The 18,407-nt window shown below is 46.2% G+C and overlaps 1 protein-coding gene across 3 annotated transcripts in view; it reads right to left on the bottom strand.

Annotated features, from left to right (window-relative positions):
* Positions 1-425: 425 nt before the first annotated feature.
* LOC115482250 (gastrin/cholecystokinin-like peptide) overlaps positions 426-18,407 on the bottom strand; it is a 35,980-nt gene continuing 17,998 nt past the window's right edge. Inside the window, exons 1-3 of one of the 3 annotated variants that reach the window (XR_003944049.1) lie at positions 15,114-15,143; positions 4,017-4,236; positions 426-696 (exon numbers count right to left, since the gene is read on the bottom strand). Coding sequence is in view for 1 of the 3 variants with exons in the window: in XM_030221901.1 (XP_030077761.1) it covers positions 578-718; positions 4,040-4,236 (338 nt within the window). In the remaining 2 variants the exon portion in view is untranslated. Of the gene's footprint in view, positions 719-4,016; positions 4,237-15,113; positions 15,144-18,407 lie in introns of those variants that run through there. The other 2 variants (XR_003944048.1, XM_030221901.1) reach the window with 2 other exon arrangements.

Here is an 18,407-nt window from a genome sequence, read left to right as displayed (position 1 = left end):
GTCGGATCTGTACGAATAAAGAAACTGTTTGGATTTCTGGTGTCGGCTTTCTGTTTTTTTTCTTCTGTCACTGCTAGATACTCATCGCCTCTTCGCTGTTCCAGAATGCACTAAGGTCTTGTGGTGACAGTAAAGGGGAACATGTATATGAAAGATTGTACTAGGTCAGAAAAGAAAGGAGACCAAAGAAAAAGAACAGAAATTGAATTGGTGACATATCCAGTAATTCTGGCCAGCTGGAAGGAGAGAGCAAACTGAAACTGTGTTACTGTATGCAGTGTAGTCTGACGTTTGTTTTCACAACCCCTCTTTGTGTGTATCTTCTTACACAGCGCTACAAACATTGTGGTATTTCATGGTAATAATTTATTTCACATTGATGAAAGAAAAAAAAAGGAGACGGATCTTTTTAAAATGAGGTTTTCTTTTTTTCATTTGCAGAAATATACAGTACAATGTTAGGACTATTTTGTAAAATATTTGTCAAGCTGGGTCAGACTTTTCTTTGATGGCTGGGGCCTCTCTCGGGGAAGGCTTTGGTTAAAGTGAGATGAGTGGGAGAAGTCAAACAAGGCCTTTAGACATCCAGGGTTCTGTCCTCTGTGCTCCTGCGCCCAAAGTCCATCCAGCCATAGTCCTGGCCCTTTATCGGATGGACGCTGTTCTCGTGCATAAATTCATCTTTATTAGACAGTTCTAGAAAGAGGTAGCACAGAAAAATCCATTGAAAACCATAGCTGGGAGAAGTAAGAACACAAGATGTGTAGCTACAAATCAAGGTCAGGTATACATATAAAGTAGCGCATATGAGTTTATCTTGTTGGGCAGACTGGATGGATCGTACAGGTCTTTTTCTGCCGTCACCTACTATGTTACTATGTATGTATGTGTCAGGCTGGGTCAGACCGAAGGTCCATCGAGCCCAGCATCCTGTCTGTGACTGGGGCCAGTCCAGGTCAGAAAGAGTAGATCCATTCTCTGTTGCAGAAACAAGCTGTGGCTTTCCCAAGACTACCTGGACTTTCCCTCCAGGAACCTATTTCAAACTCAGCTGCTTTCACCACATCTAGTAACAAATTCCACAGCTTTACTGTGCGTTGATTAGTTGTAAAGATGGGCACTTTATGGGATGCCCTGTTGTCTTTGGTTTGAAGGATCAGTGACTACGCCTTATTTACCTGTTTTGTTCTACTCGTGCTTTAATAGATCTCTGACCTGCCTCCTCTCTAACATAGTAACATAGTAGATGACGGCAGAAAAAGACCTGCACGGTCCATCCAGTCTGCCCAACAAGATAACTCATATTTGCTGCTTTTTGTGTATACCCTACTTTGATTTGTACCTGTGCTGTTCAGGGCACAGACCGTATAAGTCTGCCCAGCACTATCCCCACCTCCCAAACACCAGCCCCGCCTCCCAACCACCGGCTCTGGCACAGACCGTATAAGTCTGCCCAGCATTATCCCTGCCTCCCAACCACCAGCTCTGGCACAGACCGTATAAGTCTGCCCAGCACTATCCCCGCCTCCCAACCACCAGCCCCGCCTCCCAACCACCGGCTCTGGCACAGACCGTATAAGTCTGCCCAGCACTATCCCCGCCTCCCAACCACCAGCCCCGCCTCCCAACCACCGGCTCTGGCACAGACCGTATAAGTCTGCCCAGCACTATCCCTGCCTCCCAACCACCAGCCCCGCCTCCCGATCTTGACTAAGCTCCTGAGGATCCATTCCTTTGGCACAGGATTCCTTTATGCTTATCCCACGCATGTTTGAATTCCGTTACCGTTTTCATTTCCACCACCTCCCGCGGGAGGGCATTCCAAGCATCCACTACTCTCTCCGTGAAAAAATAAGCTGAAGAACCGTAACCTCTTTAGCTTTTCTCCACTATGAGAGCTGAGCTGTTCCTTTCCCTTCTCTGAAACTCTTCTAGCTCTGCTTTGTGTTATTTTTTGAGATATGTGTATCTGAAATGTGTGTGTAGTAGTGCTGTTCAATTCGCAATTTGAACCAATTTGCCAGTTTTTCTTTTTAATCAAGATATTAAATTCCCCCCCCCCCCCCCCCCCCACCGCTGCTGCTGCGTACTCTTTAAAACTGTTGTTCTTTGCCAGCAGGGAGCATGAGCAGCCAGCGACACTGCTTGCGCCGGCCACACACCCTTCCCAGTGATGCGATTTCCTGTTTCCACACAGAGGGGGGGAATACGCCGGAAGGAAGGCTGCGGGGCCCACGGGAGCAGTGCAGTCACAGGTTGCTCCTATTTGCTGCTAGAGAAGATCGACAGTTTTAAAAGGTACCGAATATTGCCCTGCATCCTCTGCACCACCTCACTGAACTTTCCGACCCTTAGTTCCATGCCCCTCCCCCCACAGCCACCCCATTCAGGGGCCCAGGGCAGAAACCGGGAAGGGGTCCAAAAAGCTGGCCTTCAGCCTATGCCTCCTTTAGCTTGAGGCAGGTTTGGGAACCCCTATGGTATGGGGGGGCCCAGGGCAATTGCTTGTTTGCCACCCCCAAATGCCGACCCTGCAGCCACCACCAGCTACTCTATTTTACCCTCCCTCTCAGTCACCAAGTCCTGAGTACCATTCTTCTGCTTTGCCCCATCCATTATCTGTTGTCCCCCCCCCCCCCCCCCCTTCAAGTCCTATCCATCTACCACTTTGTCTCTCTCGATCACTGAGTTCCACTCAGGGGTGTGCTGGTAAATTGTTAACAGGGGGCTCTCTCTTGCCAGCAAAGTAAATGAGAATTCAGGAGGGGCCCAAGCCCACATTTTGGGATCCATTTGTTAAAGTAGCCATGGAGAACCGGCTCCAAAAATTCTTAAAAACTTAACAAACGGCTCTCGAGAGCCTGTGAGAGCCTGCTCCAGCACACCACTGGTTCCACTTCCTCTTCTGCTCCACTCTCACCTGTTTTTCCTTTTCCCAATCTCTCTTCGTTGATCCAGCACATATAAGCTGGCAAGGCTGGGGCTGCAGTTCTGGTTTTAACCATTGTCCTGTGCACTGGATATGTGTCCTCAGACAACCCAGGAAAAGTCACCACTCCCAGCAAGAACCAGAGAAAATCACGTAAGATCGTTGTTGAGGTTCACTAGTGGCCCTTGTTTACTGTTACTGGTCACTCAGGGTGAAATACAAAACAGTGCAGTAACCATGGTCTTATCAAAAGAAATTAGAGACCTCGCCTCTTCTTGCTGCATCTGATACAACTTTCCATCTCTTATCCTCACCTTGCCCTGCCATTCCCCTTCTTCATATTCCTCAGTCTTTTACTCTCTTCTCTCTTCCATCCAACATATCTTTTATCTCTCTCCCTCTCCAATGAACATTGCCCTTCTGTCTCTATGCCCCCCCCCCACCCTATCCAGCATCTCTCATCTGTATCCCTAAGCCTCAGCCATGTCTAGCCTCTACCTTGTTTCTTTCCCTATGCCCCCATGTCTAGCATTTCCTTCTTCCTATGCTCCTACCTCTGTCTGGCATATCCCGTGTTATTCTATTCCTACCCACAGCATCCCCATTTTTGTGTCTCTAGCCTTCCTTCCCCACCTCTGAACTAGCCTCTTTCTTCTCTGCCCCCCACTTTCAGTGCAGCGTCTCCTTTCCTCTCCACCAGTGACCAGTCCATTATCTTCCTTCCCACCGCCTTCCCTCTGCTTTCTGGGACCTGAAGTGGCAAACTATAGTTTACTTAAAGCTACAGTCACTCTGTTCAGTTGCTGCTGACAAACCATAAAGTGAACTTTGTTAATAAAACTATTGACTTCAGATAAATATAACACACCTAATCTACTCATTTCCATATGAGCGAAATCGAATCAAAAACGTTTTGACTGAATCGGACAGCACTAGTGTGTAGTTGACAGTAAAGTCTGTATTTCTGCAGCCTTGTACCTTTGGGGGGGGGGGGGGGTATTTTATTTTTCATGCTCTATTGGTGATGCACAGTATCAGGAATTTTTATATCTACAGAATGGGACAGAGCTAGGAATCGTGTTCATACCTTCATAGAACTGTCGCAGGAAATCTGGACACAAAAAGGATCTGCTCCTGGGAAGGAGAGCTTTCCAGATCTCGCCGGGCCGGCTCGAATGACACCCTTTTGCTGGATTCTCTTTGTATTGAGGAAGCCTCTGGCTTGTGAACACCTCCCGTATGCCTGGAGAGAGCTGTGGTGGCTAGCATTGCAATCAGGAAACTCAACCACACAGCGCTGGTCATGTCTGAAAAGAGAGAGGGCAGTGCTATGTTCTGCTCTTTTTGCAATTATTAGGTACTAGGGCCACTGTAGTGGTTCACTGCTAGTGCTGTGCACAGCCATGCAGAGGGTTCTGGGTTCAATTCCCACCTCAGGTTTTCATCTCCCTGGGTATTCTGCTATTAGAGATGCTGCAGAGTCAAAACGTAGACACCAGGGAGAAGTCACCATTATTGTGCAATGGTGACACATAGTGGCTGGGTTTGGGAAGGAGCCCTAGTTCATGGTTCTCAGCTGAAGAGTGCCACTGTAATGATTGGACTATAGGAAGGATATAAAATATGTAAAACAAATCCCATGACACCACCTCCCAGCTCTGGTTTCAAATGATCTGAAAGAAAAATGAGCAGGAGGAAACTACTGGGTCAAAAGTATTATTAGGCACCAGTACACAGAAAGCCTGAATACTGTACAAACAAAGAGCAGAGCTTCATCAGAGCCCCATGCAGATGCAACACTGATACACACAAAACATGAATACAGCACAGACAGCTGAGGAACAGAGCTTCGAATGACTAGAAGGCAAAAGAAAACTCCTTTTGCAGAGAACACAAAGATCTTCAACAGAGTGGACTCTTCAGAGGAACATGAGTCATGATAAAATAAAGGCTGAGGTAATTAAGGTTACTGCAAAAAAAATAAAATACTGCAGAGTTGTACATTCAGGGTGAAGAAATCCAAAGAAATGGGTCTGTGCTGGGGATGAGGGGCTTATGTGTACCAAGCGGGAGTGGCACCTCAAGATGACAGCGATGAGAACCAGATCGGCTGGACTGTCCATGGAGAGGCAAAACTAGCAGCGAATGAGGAGGCAGTTATGCCTTTATAGAAGTTTTTGGTGAGCTCAGTTGTGGAGACCCTATCCCAGAAATCAGAGAAGCAACCAAAGGGTGCTGGGTATCCAACAGAAATCGTGTGGTGCTGCTCAGATTAGGGATCTTAAGAATATCTACCTGGAAGGGGAGGGAATTGATGAAGGGAGTTAAATAGTTTCAAGATATTAGCATACAAGAGGCAAGCTTTTACCAATGCTGGGGAGGGTGTAGAAGCAGAATTCATGATATGAAGTTCTAAGAGGGAAGAAGCTGGGAAAACACCAGGAAATATTTTTTAAAATAAGGGTGGCAGATGCCTGGAATTCCTTCCAGAAGTTGGTACATAAGTATTGCCACACTGGGACAGACCAAAGGTCCATCAAGCCCAGCATCCTGTTTCCAACAGTGGCCAATCCAGGTCACAAATGCCTGGCAAGATCCCCCAAAAAGTACAAAAACATTTTATGCTGCTTATCCCAGAAATATTTTCCCCAAGTCCAATTTAATAATGGTCTATGGACTTTACCTTTAGGAAGCTGTCCAAACCTTTTTAAAACTTTGCTAAGCTAACCACCCTTACCACATTTTCTGGCAACGAATTCCAGAGTTGAATTACATGTTGAGTGAAGAAACATTTTCTCCGATTCGTTTTAAATTTACTACTTTGTAGCTTCATCGCATGCCCCCTAGTCCTAGTATTTTTGGAAAGTGTAAACAGACGCTTCATGTCTATCAGTTCCACTCCACTCATTATTTTATAGACCTCTGTCATATCTCCCCTCAGCCGTCTTTTCTCCAAGCTGAAGAGCCCCAGCCGCTTCAGCCTTTCCTCATAGGGAAGTTGTCCCATCCCCTTTATCATTTTCGTCACCCTTCTCTGCACCTTTTTCTAATTCCACTATATCCTTTTTGAGATGCGGCAACCAGAATTGAACACAATATTCGAGGTGCGGTCGCACCATGGAGTTGGAGACAAGAATAGTAACTGGATTTTTAAAAAGGTGCAGTATATGAGTATGGAAACGTTTTGCTCCTTATCATTTCCTATCATAAATAAAATAAAATAGTAAAGTGATGTGGTGGCCATGTTAGTCCACTTTTAAAGATAATAAATAGAAATAAAACAAAGCAGAGAAAAGAAAATAAGATAATACCTTTTTTATTGGACTAACTTAATACACGTTTTGATTAGTCTTCAAAGGTAACACTTCTTTAGATCAGAAATAAGCAAATGTTGACAAATATCAAAATATATAAGTAAAACACAAAAGAATTCACAGGAAGAGGGTGGGTTAGGTGAGAGACGGGGCAGGTAGATGAGAGACATGGAGAGATGGATGGTTGATAAGAGGGTGACAAAGCAGTAGAATTTTATGGTTTATAACGGGCTAGAAAACCCAGATCTTTGTTAATTCCTGCCTGGTGGGTGTCAAAATATTTCATTATAAATGATAAACCATAAAATTCTACTGCTTTGTCACCCTCTTATCAACCATCCATCTCTCTCCGTTTGTCACCTAATCCACCTCACGTTTCCTACCGAAACGCTATTGGGACAACCGTTTTTGTGAAGGTGTCTGCAGTGGCCATTTTTTGTGAGCGGTGAGTCACTTCATGTTTGGATGGCTGTTCGCATGAATTAAACTGAGTGCCATTTGTGATCGCTTTATATATCAAAAACATTTTTTTTCGTGAAAGACGTTTGATTGAGGTTCTCACATAAGTAGTTATATGAGAAGAATAAATGATTGAAGAAGTGGTGACCAAGGCCTGAGGCCTGAAATGGGATAGCCCATGAGATGCCTAATAGCATATAATTTAAGTCCAAACCTAATGCTTCTGTTGTTGTTCTCATTTTAATACTAGTTAATACAATTAAGTGTATACTTCTTCTTGAGAGTGGTTTGGGAACACAGTTTTTGATTTCCACTGTTTTGTTTTGTTTTATTTTGGTTATTATGTCTGAAAATGGTGGTTTTGTTGCCCTCTTCAGGTGAAGTTGCGGTTGCCTCATTTCCTATGAAACAGGGGTCACCTGCACAGGGCAGCAGTGCCTCAAGAAACCACGGGGTAGTCTGTATGGAGTGGCAGTTATAACCAATTGTAATTTTCCTTAAAAACAAAAAACAAGTCGCAGGTTGGGAAAAGTGGGAGAAGGGGTAATTCCTGAGAAATAAGTTAAAAAGGTTTTGAGTTGGTGACCTGACCAGAAAACTGCTACTGGTTATAAACCTGAACAAGACTAGGGCACTGGGAAGCCAGCACTGCTTGGAATAGAGATGGGAAGAGGTTGAAAGGTCTGGTGGAAAACGTGGGCAGAAGGGGAAGTGGTGTTGGGCTGTATTGAGACATTTTTATGTACACCTAAAGGTAAACTGTGCAGATGGGAGTGGCCTTTCAGGTCTTTGCTGTTATTTATTATACGTTTTACTATCCAAACACCATGCAGCTATCACACTGACACATGTAAAGCCTAAATACAGCACAGACAGCTGAAGAGTGGATCTTCATCAGTACCTTATGCAGGCATTGTGCTGTTACACATCAAGCCTGAATACAGCACAGACAGCTGAAGAGCACCATTCAAGCACCACAATGACAAACTTAAAGAATGAATACAATACAGATAGCTGAAGGGCAGATCTTCATCAGAGCCTTATCCAGACATCACACTGATAGGGCCAAGCTTGAATACAGCACAGACAGCAGAAGAGTAAAACTTTATCACATCCCTATGCAGGTGTCACACAAAACATGAACACAGCATGGATAGCTGATCCTCAGAGCCCCATCCAGGTAAACATAAAGAATGGATATAGCACAGACAGCTGAACAGCTTCATGTGATCTTGGGCAAGTTTCTCAACCCTCCATTGCCTCAGATACAAACTCAAGGGCTGATGCTCAAAGGTTCGTGGTAGAGAACTTGGCACAAAAAATAACCATGACATGCAAGTTACTGCCACATTATGTGCAACATTTATCATTTTTTTATTCCTTTGTGGAATAGATTTTCTATTTTGTAAACCATTTATGCCTTTTGCTGGGCCACAGTGGTACATCCCATTTTATGAAATACATAAAATCATTGCCTGAGGGGTGATTGGCTCAGGCACTGACAGGAAAGTTGACAACCCCCCACCCCCACCCACATGCTGCAAAATGGCTTGCCTAGCCCTCTTCCCCCTGATATTAAATAAAAATGATTCCCGGGTCTAATGGTCCAGGGCTCTCCTCCTTCCCACCCACACACATCCCTGGTAGTCTAGTGGTCTCCCTCTCCCTCTCCCCCCTCCCTGGTAGTCTGGTGCCCCCATCCCATAAATACCTCCCTGGTAGTTTAGTGTCCTCCCCACCCTGCAACCTCAACCCAAGACCCCCTGATCCCATACCTGGAAGGAGGCAGGAGGGATGCCCACTGGCTCCTGCCTCCAGGCGTCATCTACAAAACAGCAGCACTCTGCCCTGTGCAGGCCCTGCCCAGTGCATCCCAGGTTGCATCGTTTGGGTTGGGGTACCACCATTTTGCAGATGATGGCAGGAGCGGATAGTAAACAGGCTCCACCCACTGCATCCCAGGATGCACTGTGCAGCGTGGGGCAGTGCCATTTTGCAGATGATGATGCCCAGTGCCAGGAGCCAATGTGCTGCTTTTTAAATGTAATATTGGGGGGGGGGGGGGGGGAGGAAGCAGTCCAGGGCAGGGTTGTCAAACTAGAGGAAGAGAAGAGGTGCTGCTAGACACCCACTTTTCTCATCCAGCCCTAGACCTGGCAGAAAGTTTCTATGCTAAATGCATGTGAGAAATTTCTTTTGTGCATGGCTGCAGGGTGCATAATGAATGCACTGATGTGTGTTTTAATGCGGTCTGTGGTAATGGTTTCAGCATGAGTTAAAACCCACACTGAAACCACTTGCGCATTCGGCACCCAATGATGTGCGCACAAACAGGCGATAACTGCATGTTAACGCTGGTGGTAGTTTTGAGATTCAGCCCCTCAGATTGTGAATCCTCCAGGGACAGAAAAATACATACTGTACCTGAATGGACACCGCTTCGATAGCTTTCGGGCTTGCAGGTGGTATAGAAAGTTTTTTTTTTATTAAATCAAATATAGAAAGTGTGTGTTTGATTTCAAATAAGAATAAAAATATTTTTAATAAATGCTGCCACAGGAAAGGAGACCAAGGAAGAAGACCAAACAAGAATGGACTACAGCTAAGAGCCAGCTGCATTCACATTTTGATCATGTGCAGTCAATTTCCTACTGTAGGAAAACAGACAGTGTAAGAGGAATTTCTAACCCTAAAAAAGGGTGAAGTCTAAACTCAAACTTGCCCTGAGAAAGGGACATTCGTTCTCATCTCTACATATTCCCACTGTGTAATATAAATATAGAGATAGTGCATCAGGGTTGGAACTTCTGTCCAATTAGGGAAAGGCTAATGAGAAGTCACCACCAAGGAAAAAAGGAATTTAGTTGTCATTATGGACAATACCTTGAAATCTGCTTAGTGTGCAGTGGTAGCCAATAAAGCAAACAATGGTAAAAATTAGGAAATTAATAGAGAATAAAACAAAGAATATCATAATGCCTCTGTATGTTCAATACCTCACCTTGAGTATTGTGTGCAATTCTGATCGCCACATCTCAAAAAATATATAGAGGGGCATAATCGAACGGGGCGCCCAAGTTTTCCTGAGGACGTCCTCGCAGGATGTCTCGCGAAGGGGCGGGGAAACCCATATTATCGAAACAAGATGGGTGGCCATCTTTTGCTTTGATAATATGGCCGGGGACACCCAAATCTCCACATTTAGGTCAACCTTGGAGATGGTCGTCCCCGATTGTTGGTGATAATGGAAACAGAGGGCACCCATCTCAGAAATGACCAAATCCAAGCCATTTGGTCGTGGGAGGAGCCAGCATTCGTAGTGCACTGGTCCCCCTCATATGCCAGGACACCAACCGGGCACCCTAGGGGGCACTGCAGTGGACTTCACAAATTGCTCCCAGGTGCATAGCTCCCTTACCTTTGGTGCTGAGCCCCCCAACCCCCCCCCCCCAAAAAAAAAAACCCACTCCCCACAACAGTACACCACTACCATAGCCCTAAGGGGTGAAGGGGGGCACCTAGATGTGGGTACAGTGGGTTTTGAAGGGGGGATGGGCCTGGGTCTGCCTTCCTGAAGTGCACTGCACCCACTAAAACTGCTCCAGGGACCTGCATACTGCTGTCATGGAGCTGGGTATAACATTTGAGGCTGGGGAGGGGGTTGGTGACCACTGGGGGAGTAAGGGGAGGTCATCCCCGATTCCCTTCGGTGGTCATCTGGTCAGTTTGGGCACCTTTTTGATGCTTGGTCGCAAGAAAAAATGGACCAAATAAACTCAGCCAAGTGCTCATCAGGGACGCCCTTCTTTTTTCCATTATCGGCCGAGGACGCCCATGTGTTAGGCACGCCCCAGTTCTGCCTTCGCTACGCTGCCGACACGCCCCCGTGAACTTTGGTCATTCCTGCAACGGAAAGCAGTTGAGGGCGCCCAAAATCGGCTTTCGATGATGCCGATTTGGGCGACCTTGAGAGAAGGACGCCCATCTCTTGATTTGTGTCGGAAGATGGGCGCCCTTCTCTTTCGAAAATAAGCCTGATAGTGGAACTGGAAAAGGCCAGTGACCAAAACTATACAGGGGCTGAAACAATTTTCCTATGAGGAAAGGCTAAAGAAGTAAGGGCTCCAGCTTGGAGAAAAGATGGTTGAGGGGAGATATGATGGAGGTCCATAAAATTCTGAGAAGAAAAGAACAGGTAAACAGAAATCAAATGTCTACATTAGCAACAAACGAAGGCACATAAAACCACATGGCCTATCCAGTCAGTCCACCCATGCTATCTACTCTCACTCCCTTAGAGATCCTATGTACTTGTCCCAAGCTTGCTTGAATTCAGATACAGTTATTTGTTTCCTCCACCGGAAGGCTGTTCCATGAATTCACCACCCTTTCTGTGAAGAAGTATTTCCTCAGGTTACTTCTGATTCTGTCCCCTTTCACCTTCATCCTATGCCTCCTCATTCCAGAGCTGCCCTTTTATTGAAAGAGACTCATCTCCTGTTCACTTATGCCATGTAGGTATTTAAAGGTCACCGTCATATTTCCCCTCTCCCACCTTTCTTCTAAAGTATACATATTGAGATCTTTAAGTTTGTCCTCATACATTTTATGATGAAGACCACTGACCATTTTAGTAGCCACCCTCTGGACTGATTCCATCCCGTTTATATCTCTTTGAAGGTGCGATCTCCAGAATTGTACACAATATTCTAAACGAGGTCTCACCAGAGTCTTATGCAGCAGCAGGCAGTATCATCTCATTTTTTTCTACTGGCCATTCATCTCCCTATGCACCCAAACATCCTTCTAGCTTTCGCTGTCACCTTTTCTACCTGTTTGGCCATGTTAAGATCATCACATATGATCACACCCAAGTCCTGCTCCTCTTTCATGCACAAATGTTTTTCACCCTCTAAACTGTACTGTATTTTGCAGACCAAATGCATGACCCTGCATTTTTTTAAATGTTAAATCTTAGCTGCCAACTTCCAGGTCATTCTTCAAGCTTCACTAGGTTCTTCCTCATATCCATCTGCAAAGAGACAAACCTTACCAGACAGCCCTTCAGCAATATCGCTTTCAAAAATTATAAAAAGAACTGGCCCAAGAACCGAACCTTGCGGCACACCACTGGTAAATATCCCTTTCCTCAGCGTGAGCTCCATTTACCACTATCCTCTGACGCCTTCCACTCAACCAGTTCTTAACCCAGTCGGTCACTTTAGGGCCCATACTGAGGGCACTCAGTTTATTTATTAGTCGTCTGTGCAGAACCGTGTCAAAGGCTTGGCTAAAGTCTAAGAGCTCCTTTGACAAAGGCGTGCTAGTGTTTTTAGTGCTAAAAATAAGCGTGCGCTAAATGTTAGAGATGCCCATATATTCGTATGAATGTTTCTAGCATTTAGTGTGCGCTAATCAGTGCATGCTAAAAACCAGGGGTGTAGCTACATGGGGCCTTGGGGGCCTGGGCCCCCGTAGATTTGCCCCTGGACCCCCCTGCCAACGACCCTCTCGACCCCCCCTCCTGCTGCCAACAACCCACCGTCGCCTACCTTTGCTGGTGGGGGGACCCCAACCCCCGACAGCCGAGGTCCTCTTTTTCCCAATCCCGCGCAAGGCTTCGTTCTGTTTCTGTGAGTCTGACGTCCTGCACGTACAATGTGCAGGACATCAGACTAGAACAAAGCCTTGACCGGGATTGGGAAGGACCTCGGCTCAGCTGGCGGGGGGGTTGGGGTCCCCCGCCAGCAAAGGTAGGCGACGGCGGGTTGTTGGTGGCAGGAGGGGGGTCAAGAGGGTCGTTGGTGGCGGGGGGGGGGGGGGGGCGGCAGAGCCGGGGGGGCTAAAATGTGCCCCCTCACCTCGGGCTCTGGACCCCCTCCCGCTGAAGTCTGGCTATGCCCCTGCTAAAAACACTAGCACATTACTACTACTACTATAAATCATTTCTATAGCACTACCAGTCGTACGCAGTGCTTCACAATTTAACATGAAGAAAAGACAGTCCCTGCTCAAAAGAGTTTACAATATAAATCAGGACAAACAGACAGGACAAATAAGGGATAAGGGTAGGACAGACAGATAGGACATATGGGAAGGGACTAATGAAGAGAGGAGGACAAGATAAAGGTTACGAGCAGGTGACAGGTTAGGAATTAAAAGCAGCATCAAACAGGTAGGCCTTTAGCCCGGATTTGAAGGTGGCCAGGGATGGAGCTTGACGCAATGGCTCAGGGAGTCTATTCCAGGCATAAGGTGCGGCAAGATAAAAGGAACGGAGTCTGGAGTTAGCGATGGAGGAGAAGGGTGCAATTAGGAGAGATTTGCCTAGTGAACAGAGTTCATCTTTGTAAAAGACCCCCTAAATATACCATATCTAGTGGGTCTCCCTTGATCCAACTCTATGATCACCAGTCAAAGAAATTAATCATTTTTGTCTGACAAGACCTGCCTCTAGCAAAACTATGTTGCTTCAGGGTCCTGTAATCCATTTCAAAAAGTGCAAAGACTTGGGGAGCAATCCATGATGTCATATGGTTATACCTTTTAAAAGAATAGGAGAAAATATTTTTTCACTCAGCACATAGTTCAGCTTTGAAACTCAGTGCAAGAGGGTTTGATAAAAGAAGTCAGCACAGCTGTATTTTGAAAAAGGATTGGACAAGTTCTTGGAGGAAAAGTCTATTAACCATTATTAAGGTAGACCTGCTTATCCCTGGGAGTAGGTAGCATGGAGGGGCATAATCGAACACGAACGCCCATCTCCATGGGCGTCTATCTCCGAGAACGGGTACGTGAAGGGGCGGGACAGACCGTATTTAAAACAAAAATGGGCGTCCATCTTTTTTTTTGGTAATACGGTTTGTGCCGGGCAAATGCATCGGATTTGTGTGGATTTGAGCTGGGCGGTTTCGTTTTTCAGCGATAATGGAAACTGAAGGTGCCCAGCACAAAAACAAACAAATCCAAGGCATTTGGTCGTGGGAGGGGCCAGGATTCGTAGTGCATTGGTCCCCCTCACATGCCAGGACACCAACCGGGCACCCTAGGGGGCACTTGTAACAATTAAAAAAAAGTAAAATACCTCCCAAATCCATAGCTCCCTTCCCTTGGGTGCTGAGCCCCCCCAAATCCCCCCCAAAACCCACTCCCCACAACTCTACACCAGTACCATAGCACTTATGGCTGAAGGGGGGCACCTAGATGTGGGAACAGTGGGTTTTGGGGGTGGTTTGGAGCGTTCCCATTTACCACCACAAGTGTAACAGGTGGGAGGGGGATGGGCCTGGGTCCACTTGGCTGACGTCCACTGCACCCACTAACAACTGCTCTGCATACTGCTGTGATGGAGCTGGGTATGGCATTTGAGGCTGGCATACAAGCTGGAAAAAAAAGTTGTTAAAGTTGTTTTTTTTGGTTGGGAGGGGGTTAGTGACCACTGGGGGAGTCAGGGGTGGTCATCCCTGATTCCCTCCGGTGGTCATCTGGTCATTTAGGGCACTTTTTTAGGACTTGTTCGTGAAAAAAAAGGGTCCAAAAAAAGTGACCCAAATTCGCGCTAAAAACGCCTTTCTTTTTTCGATTATCGGCCGAGGGCGCCCATCTCTCCTCGGCCAATAAACACGCCTCAGTCCCGCCTTCACCACGCGTCCAACATGCCCCGTCAACTTTGCCCGTTTCCACGACAGATTGCAGTTGAAGACGCCCAAAATCAGCTTTCGATTTGGGCGCCCATGGGAGAAAGACGTCCATCTCCCGATTTGTGTCGAAATATGGGCGTCTTTCTCTTTCGAAAATAAGCTGGATGGTGTCCTGCCCCTTTTGGCTTTCTGCCAGGTACTTGTGACCTAGATTGACCACTGTTAGAAGCAAGATTCTGGGCTACATAGACCTTTGGTCTGACCCAGTATGTAACTTTATGCTCTTATCTTCTCATGCTTGTGCCCACGTACTTTGTCTTTTGAAAGTCAATGCTGTTATCTCGTCCTAGAAAGACCACAGCCCAAGCATCATCATCCAGTTTTACCACACAGTAAGTTTGCAAACAAAACAGCAGCAAGAAGGTGGCAGCAGCTCTCAACTCTCATTTTAACAATCTAATAGTGAAGGTACACATCAGAAACTTTCCAATGTTTACCCCTTCCCCTACCTGGTGCATTATATTTTATATAGTACAGTGTTGCGTTTTTCCTTTCCTTTCCTTTCAATTACGCTAAATTGACTGAATGGAATGGTAAATAAAATAGTTACAAAGAGAAAACATTTTCAACATTTTTTTTTGTTAGAGAGAAGAAATTACAGATCAGAAATAATACAGGAAAGCAGATAAGAATTAAGGGCTTTGTAGCAGACAGGGAGGGATGTCAGAGATTGCAGCCACTGCAGTAATGCCAGTCAGAGAAACCTCTTACCTGCAGGAGGTCTGTAGTGTCAAGGAGTGAGATGTGGGCAGTGTGGATGGCTTCTGGGCTTTATAGCCCCTGAAACAGCTGGCTGAGCTCCGCCTAGAAAGCCCTTCCTGTCTGTGCCTTCTCCCTCCTTCTGCCAGCATCATGCGGGGGGGGGGGGGGGGGGGGGGGGGGGGGGGGGGGGGAAGAGGAGTCATCTGGATCATTTAAACCAGAATCCTGCATGTAATCTGCTGTTGGTTGGGCTCTCTGTCTTATCTCTCATGCTGAGGAGGGGTCAAATGCGGAGACCCAACCAATTAGTTGTGAGTTCCCAATCAATAGCCAAAGCAAGGCAGGCATGGATTGATGGGAACTGGATACAGACAAATGATTTTGTTTAGTTCAAAACAAAGTTATTGATTTTTAATGAGGGGAAAACTTTGCAGGGTAACAACTGAAAAACTTAGTCAATACATCAAAGGAAAAGGATACATATTGAAAGAGTAATGACATAAGAATTTCATCTGTTCATAGATTTTATGTAACTTTAGAATATAGAACCATAAATGTCAATGGTTTTTATACTATAATTTGCTGGTGCAATTTTCTGTTTGTGACAAAATGTGTTTTATCTTATGATATCTACTAGATTTCTCAGTTGCTTTAATCTCAAGTGATTTTAAAATGAGAAAACTGAGGGATAAATATTCAGCTGATGTTGGTCAGTGGGGGATGGTTTTTTTTTTTTGGCCATCACTGGTGTTATGCCCAGATAGTCAATGCCAGACCATGTTCAGGCAGAGGCATTAAAAATTCGTGTAGGTGTGGCCGGCTAACATTTATCCGGTATTCAGCAATTAATTGCATAAGACAAAGAATATTATAATGTCTCTGTGTTGCTCCATGGTGCAACCTCATTCAGTTCTGGTCACTGTATCTCAAAAAAGATGTATCAGAATTAGAAAAGTTCAAAGAACAGCGACCAAAATGATAAAGGGGATGGAACGCCTCCTATACGAGGAAAACCTAAAGAGGTTAGGATATGATTGAGGTCTACAAAATCCTGAGTGATGTAGAACGGGTAAAAGTGAATCGATTTTTCACTCTTTTTCAAGAAGTACAAAGACCAAGGAACACTCAATGAAGTAACATGGAAATACTTTTAAAACAAAAGGAGGAAATATTTTTTCACTCAAAGAATAGTTAAGCTCTGGAACGCGTTGCCGGAGGATGTGGTAACAGTGGTTAATGTATCTGGGTTTAAAAAAGGTTTGGCAAGTTCCTGGAGGAAAAGTCCATAGTCTTGTTATTGAGATGGACATGGTTGGAGCCACTGCTTGCCCTGGGATTGGTAGCAAGGAATGTTGCCACTATTTGGGTTTTTGCCAGGTACTTGTGACCTGGATTGGCTACTGTTGGAAACAGGATACTGGGCTAGATGGACGGTCTGGCACAGTATGGCTATTCTTATGTTCTTATGGGTAAAGATAGGACTGTGTTTTATGTGGTCCTATTTGTCCAGTTAACTTATCTGGTTAAGTGCTGAATATCAGCACTTAACCGCATAAGTGCCAACTCCGCCCCAGACAGCCCACAGAATCATTGGCATCAAGTTTCATGGTTAGTGCTGATATTCAACATTGGCTGGTTAAGTGTAGCTGAACATCAGTCGATAGCCCTGCATAAGTGATTTAACTGGCCACGAGCCTCTCTTGCCTGGTTAAATTGCTGTGAACATTGATCCCTGAGCGTTTAAGGCCTGGCTGTCCCAAATTTGGATCACCCACAAAACCAAAGGGTTTTCTTTATTATTTATTAGGATTTATTTACTGCCTTTTTGAAGGAATTCACTCAAGGCAATACCTCCCTCTACTGACTTGGTCAAAAATCTTGTGAAAAAATATGTCAAATCCAGGGGCGTATCTGAACTGCGGCGGTAGGGGGGGCCAGGGCCAGAGAGGGGGGGCACATTATAGCCCCCCCCCCGCCGCCGCCGCCGCCGCCGCCATTGCCGATCCCCCTCCCCCCAGCCGCTGCCATTGCTAACCCTCCCCCTCCGCTGCTCGCCTACCTTCGCTGGCGGGGGACCCCAACCCCCGCCAGCCGAGGTCCGCGTCCTCCTGCCGCTGCCGGCTGCCTTTGGTCCTTTCATTCTTCCATTGAAGCTGGCGCCGACGAAAAAGTTTCTTTTGAATCTGACGTCGCTGCACGTTGCACGTTGTACGTGCAGGACGTCAGACTCAGAAACAATTTCTGAGTCTGACGTCCTGCACGTACAATGTGCAGCGACGTCAGACTCAAAAGAAACTTTCGTCGGCGCCAGCTTCAATGGAAGAATTAAAGGACCAAAGGCAGCCGGCAGCGGCAGGAGGACGCGGACCTCGGCTGGCGGGGGTTGGGGTCCCCCGCCAGCGAAGGTAGGCGAGCAACGGAGGGGGAGGGTTGGCAGCGGTAGGGGGGTCCAGGGCGAAATCTGCGGGGGCCCAGGCCCCTGAGGCCCCACGCAGATACGCCCCTGGTCAAATCACAATGCACACTTGACACCTGCCCAAATTTCCTGTTGAGAAACGGACATTCATGAAACACATTACTTCCATGTTTAATCAGGGCCAGTTCCCAAAAGGAGAAATCATACTAACCCCCATCCCAAAAAATAAAATCATGAAGGATGTCATATGCAACTACAGACCTGTAGCGTCCATCCCCCTACTCACCAAGGTTATGGAAGGCATAGCCGCTAACCAACTCATGGATTATATGACATGCTTTTCCATACTACACAGCTCTCAATCAGGATTCCGCCCAAACCACAGCACTGAAAACGTACTAACATCATTGGTAGAAGACCTAAGAACAGTGATTGTTATGGGTCACAGGGCCATGATTCTCCAATTCGACATGTTATCAGCTTTCGACCTGGTAGACCATGAGCTGGTACTGAACATGCTAGGCAACATAGCAATAAGTGACAAGGCCTTATCACGGTTTGTGGGATTCCTAAGCAACAGAATCCTACAAAGTGAAGATGCCAGGATCACTATCGGCGGAATGTGTCCCAGAATGTGGACTGCCCCAAGGCTCCCCCATATTGCCTTCACTATTCAACATTCTGATGGCACCCCTGGGCCACAAACTAGAAGCAAGCATCTTCAAAACAAACATCTACTCTGACGATGTAACCATATGCACCCCCTTCTCAGACGATACCATGAACGCAAAAAGAGAAATTGTATGCGCACTTGACAGTGCAGTGGACTTTGAATCTGGGGAACTGAGTTGGATTCCCACTGCAGCTCCTTGTGACTCTGGGCAAGT

The sequence above is a fragment of the Microcaecilia unicolor genome, chromosome 12 (genome assembly GCF_901765095.1).
Source record: "Microcaecilia unicolor chromosome 12, aMicUni1.1, whole genome shotgun sequence".
Lineage (NCBI taxonomy): Eukaryota > Metazoa > Chordata > Amphibia > Gymnophiona > Siphonopidae > Microcaecilia > Microcaecilia unicolor.
Note: the sequence above shows the minus strand (reverse complement) of the source record. Positions and strands in the feature narration are given on the sequence as shown.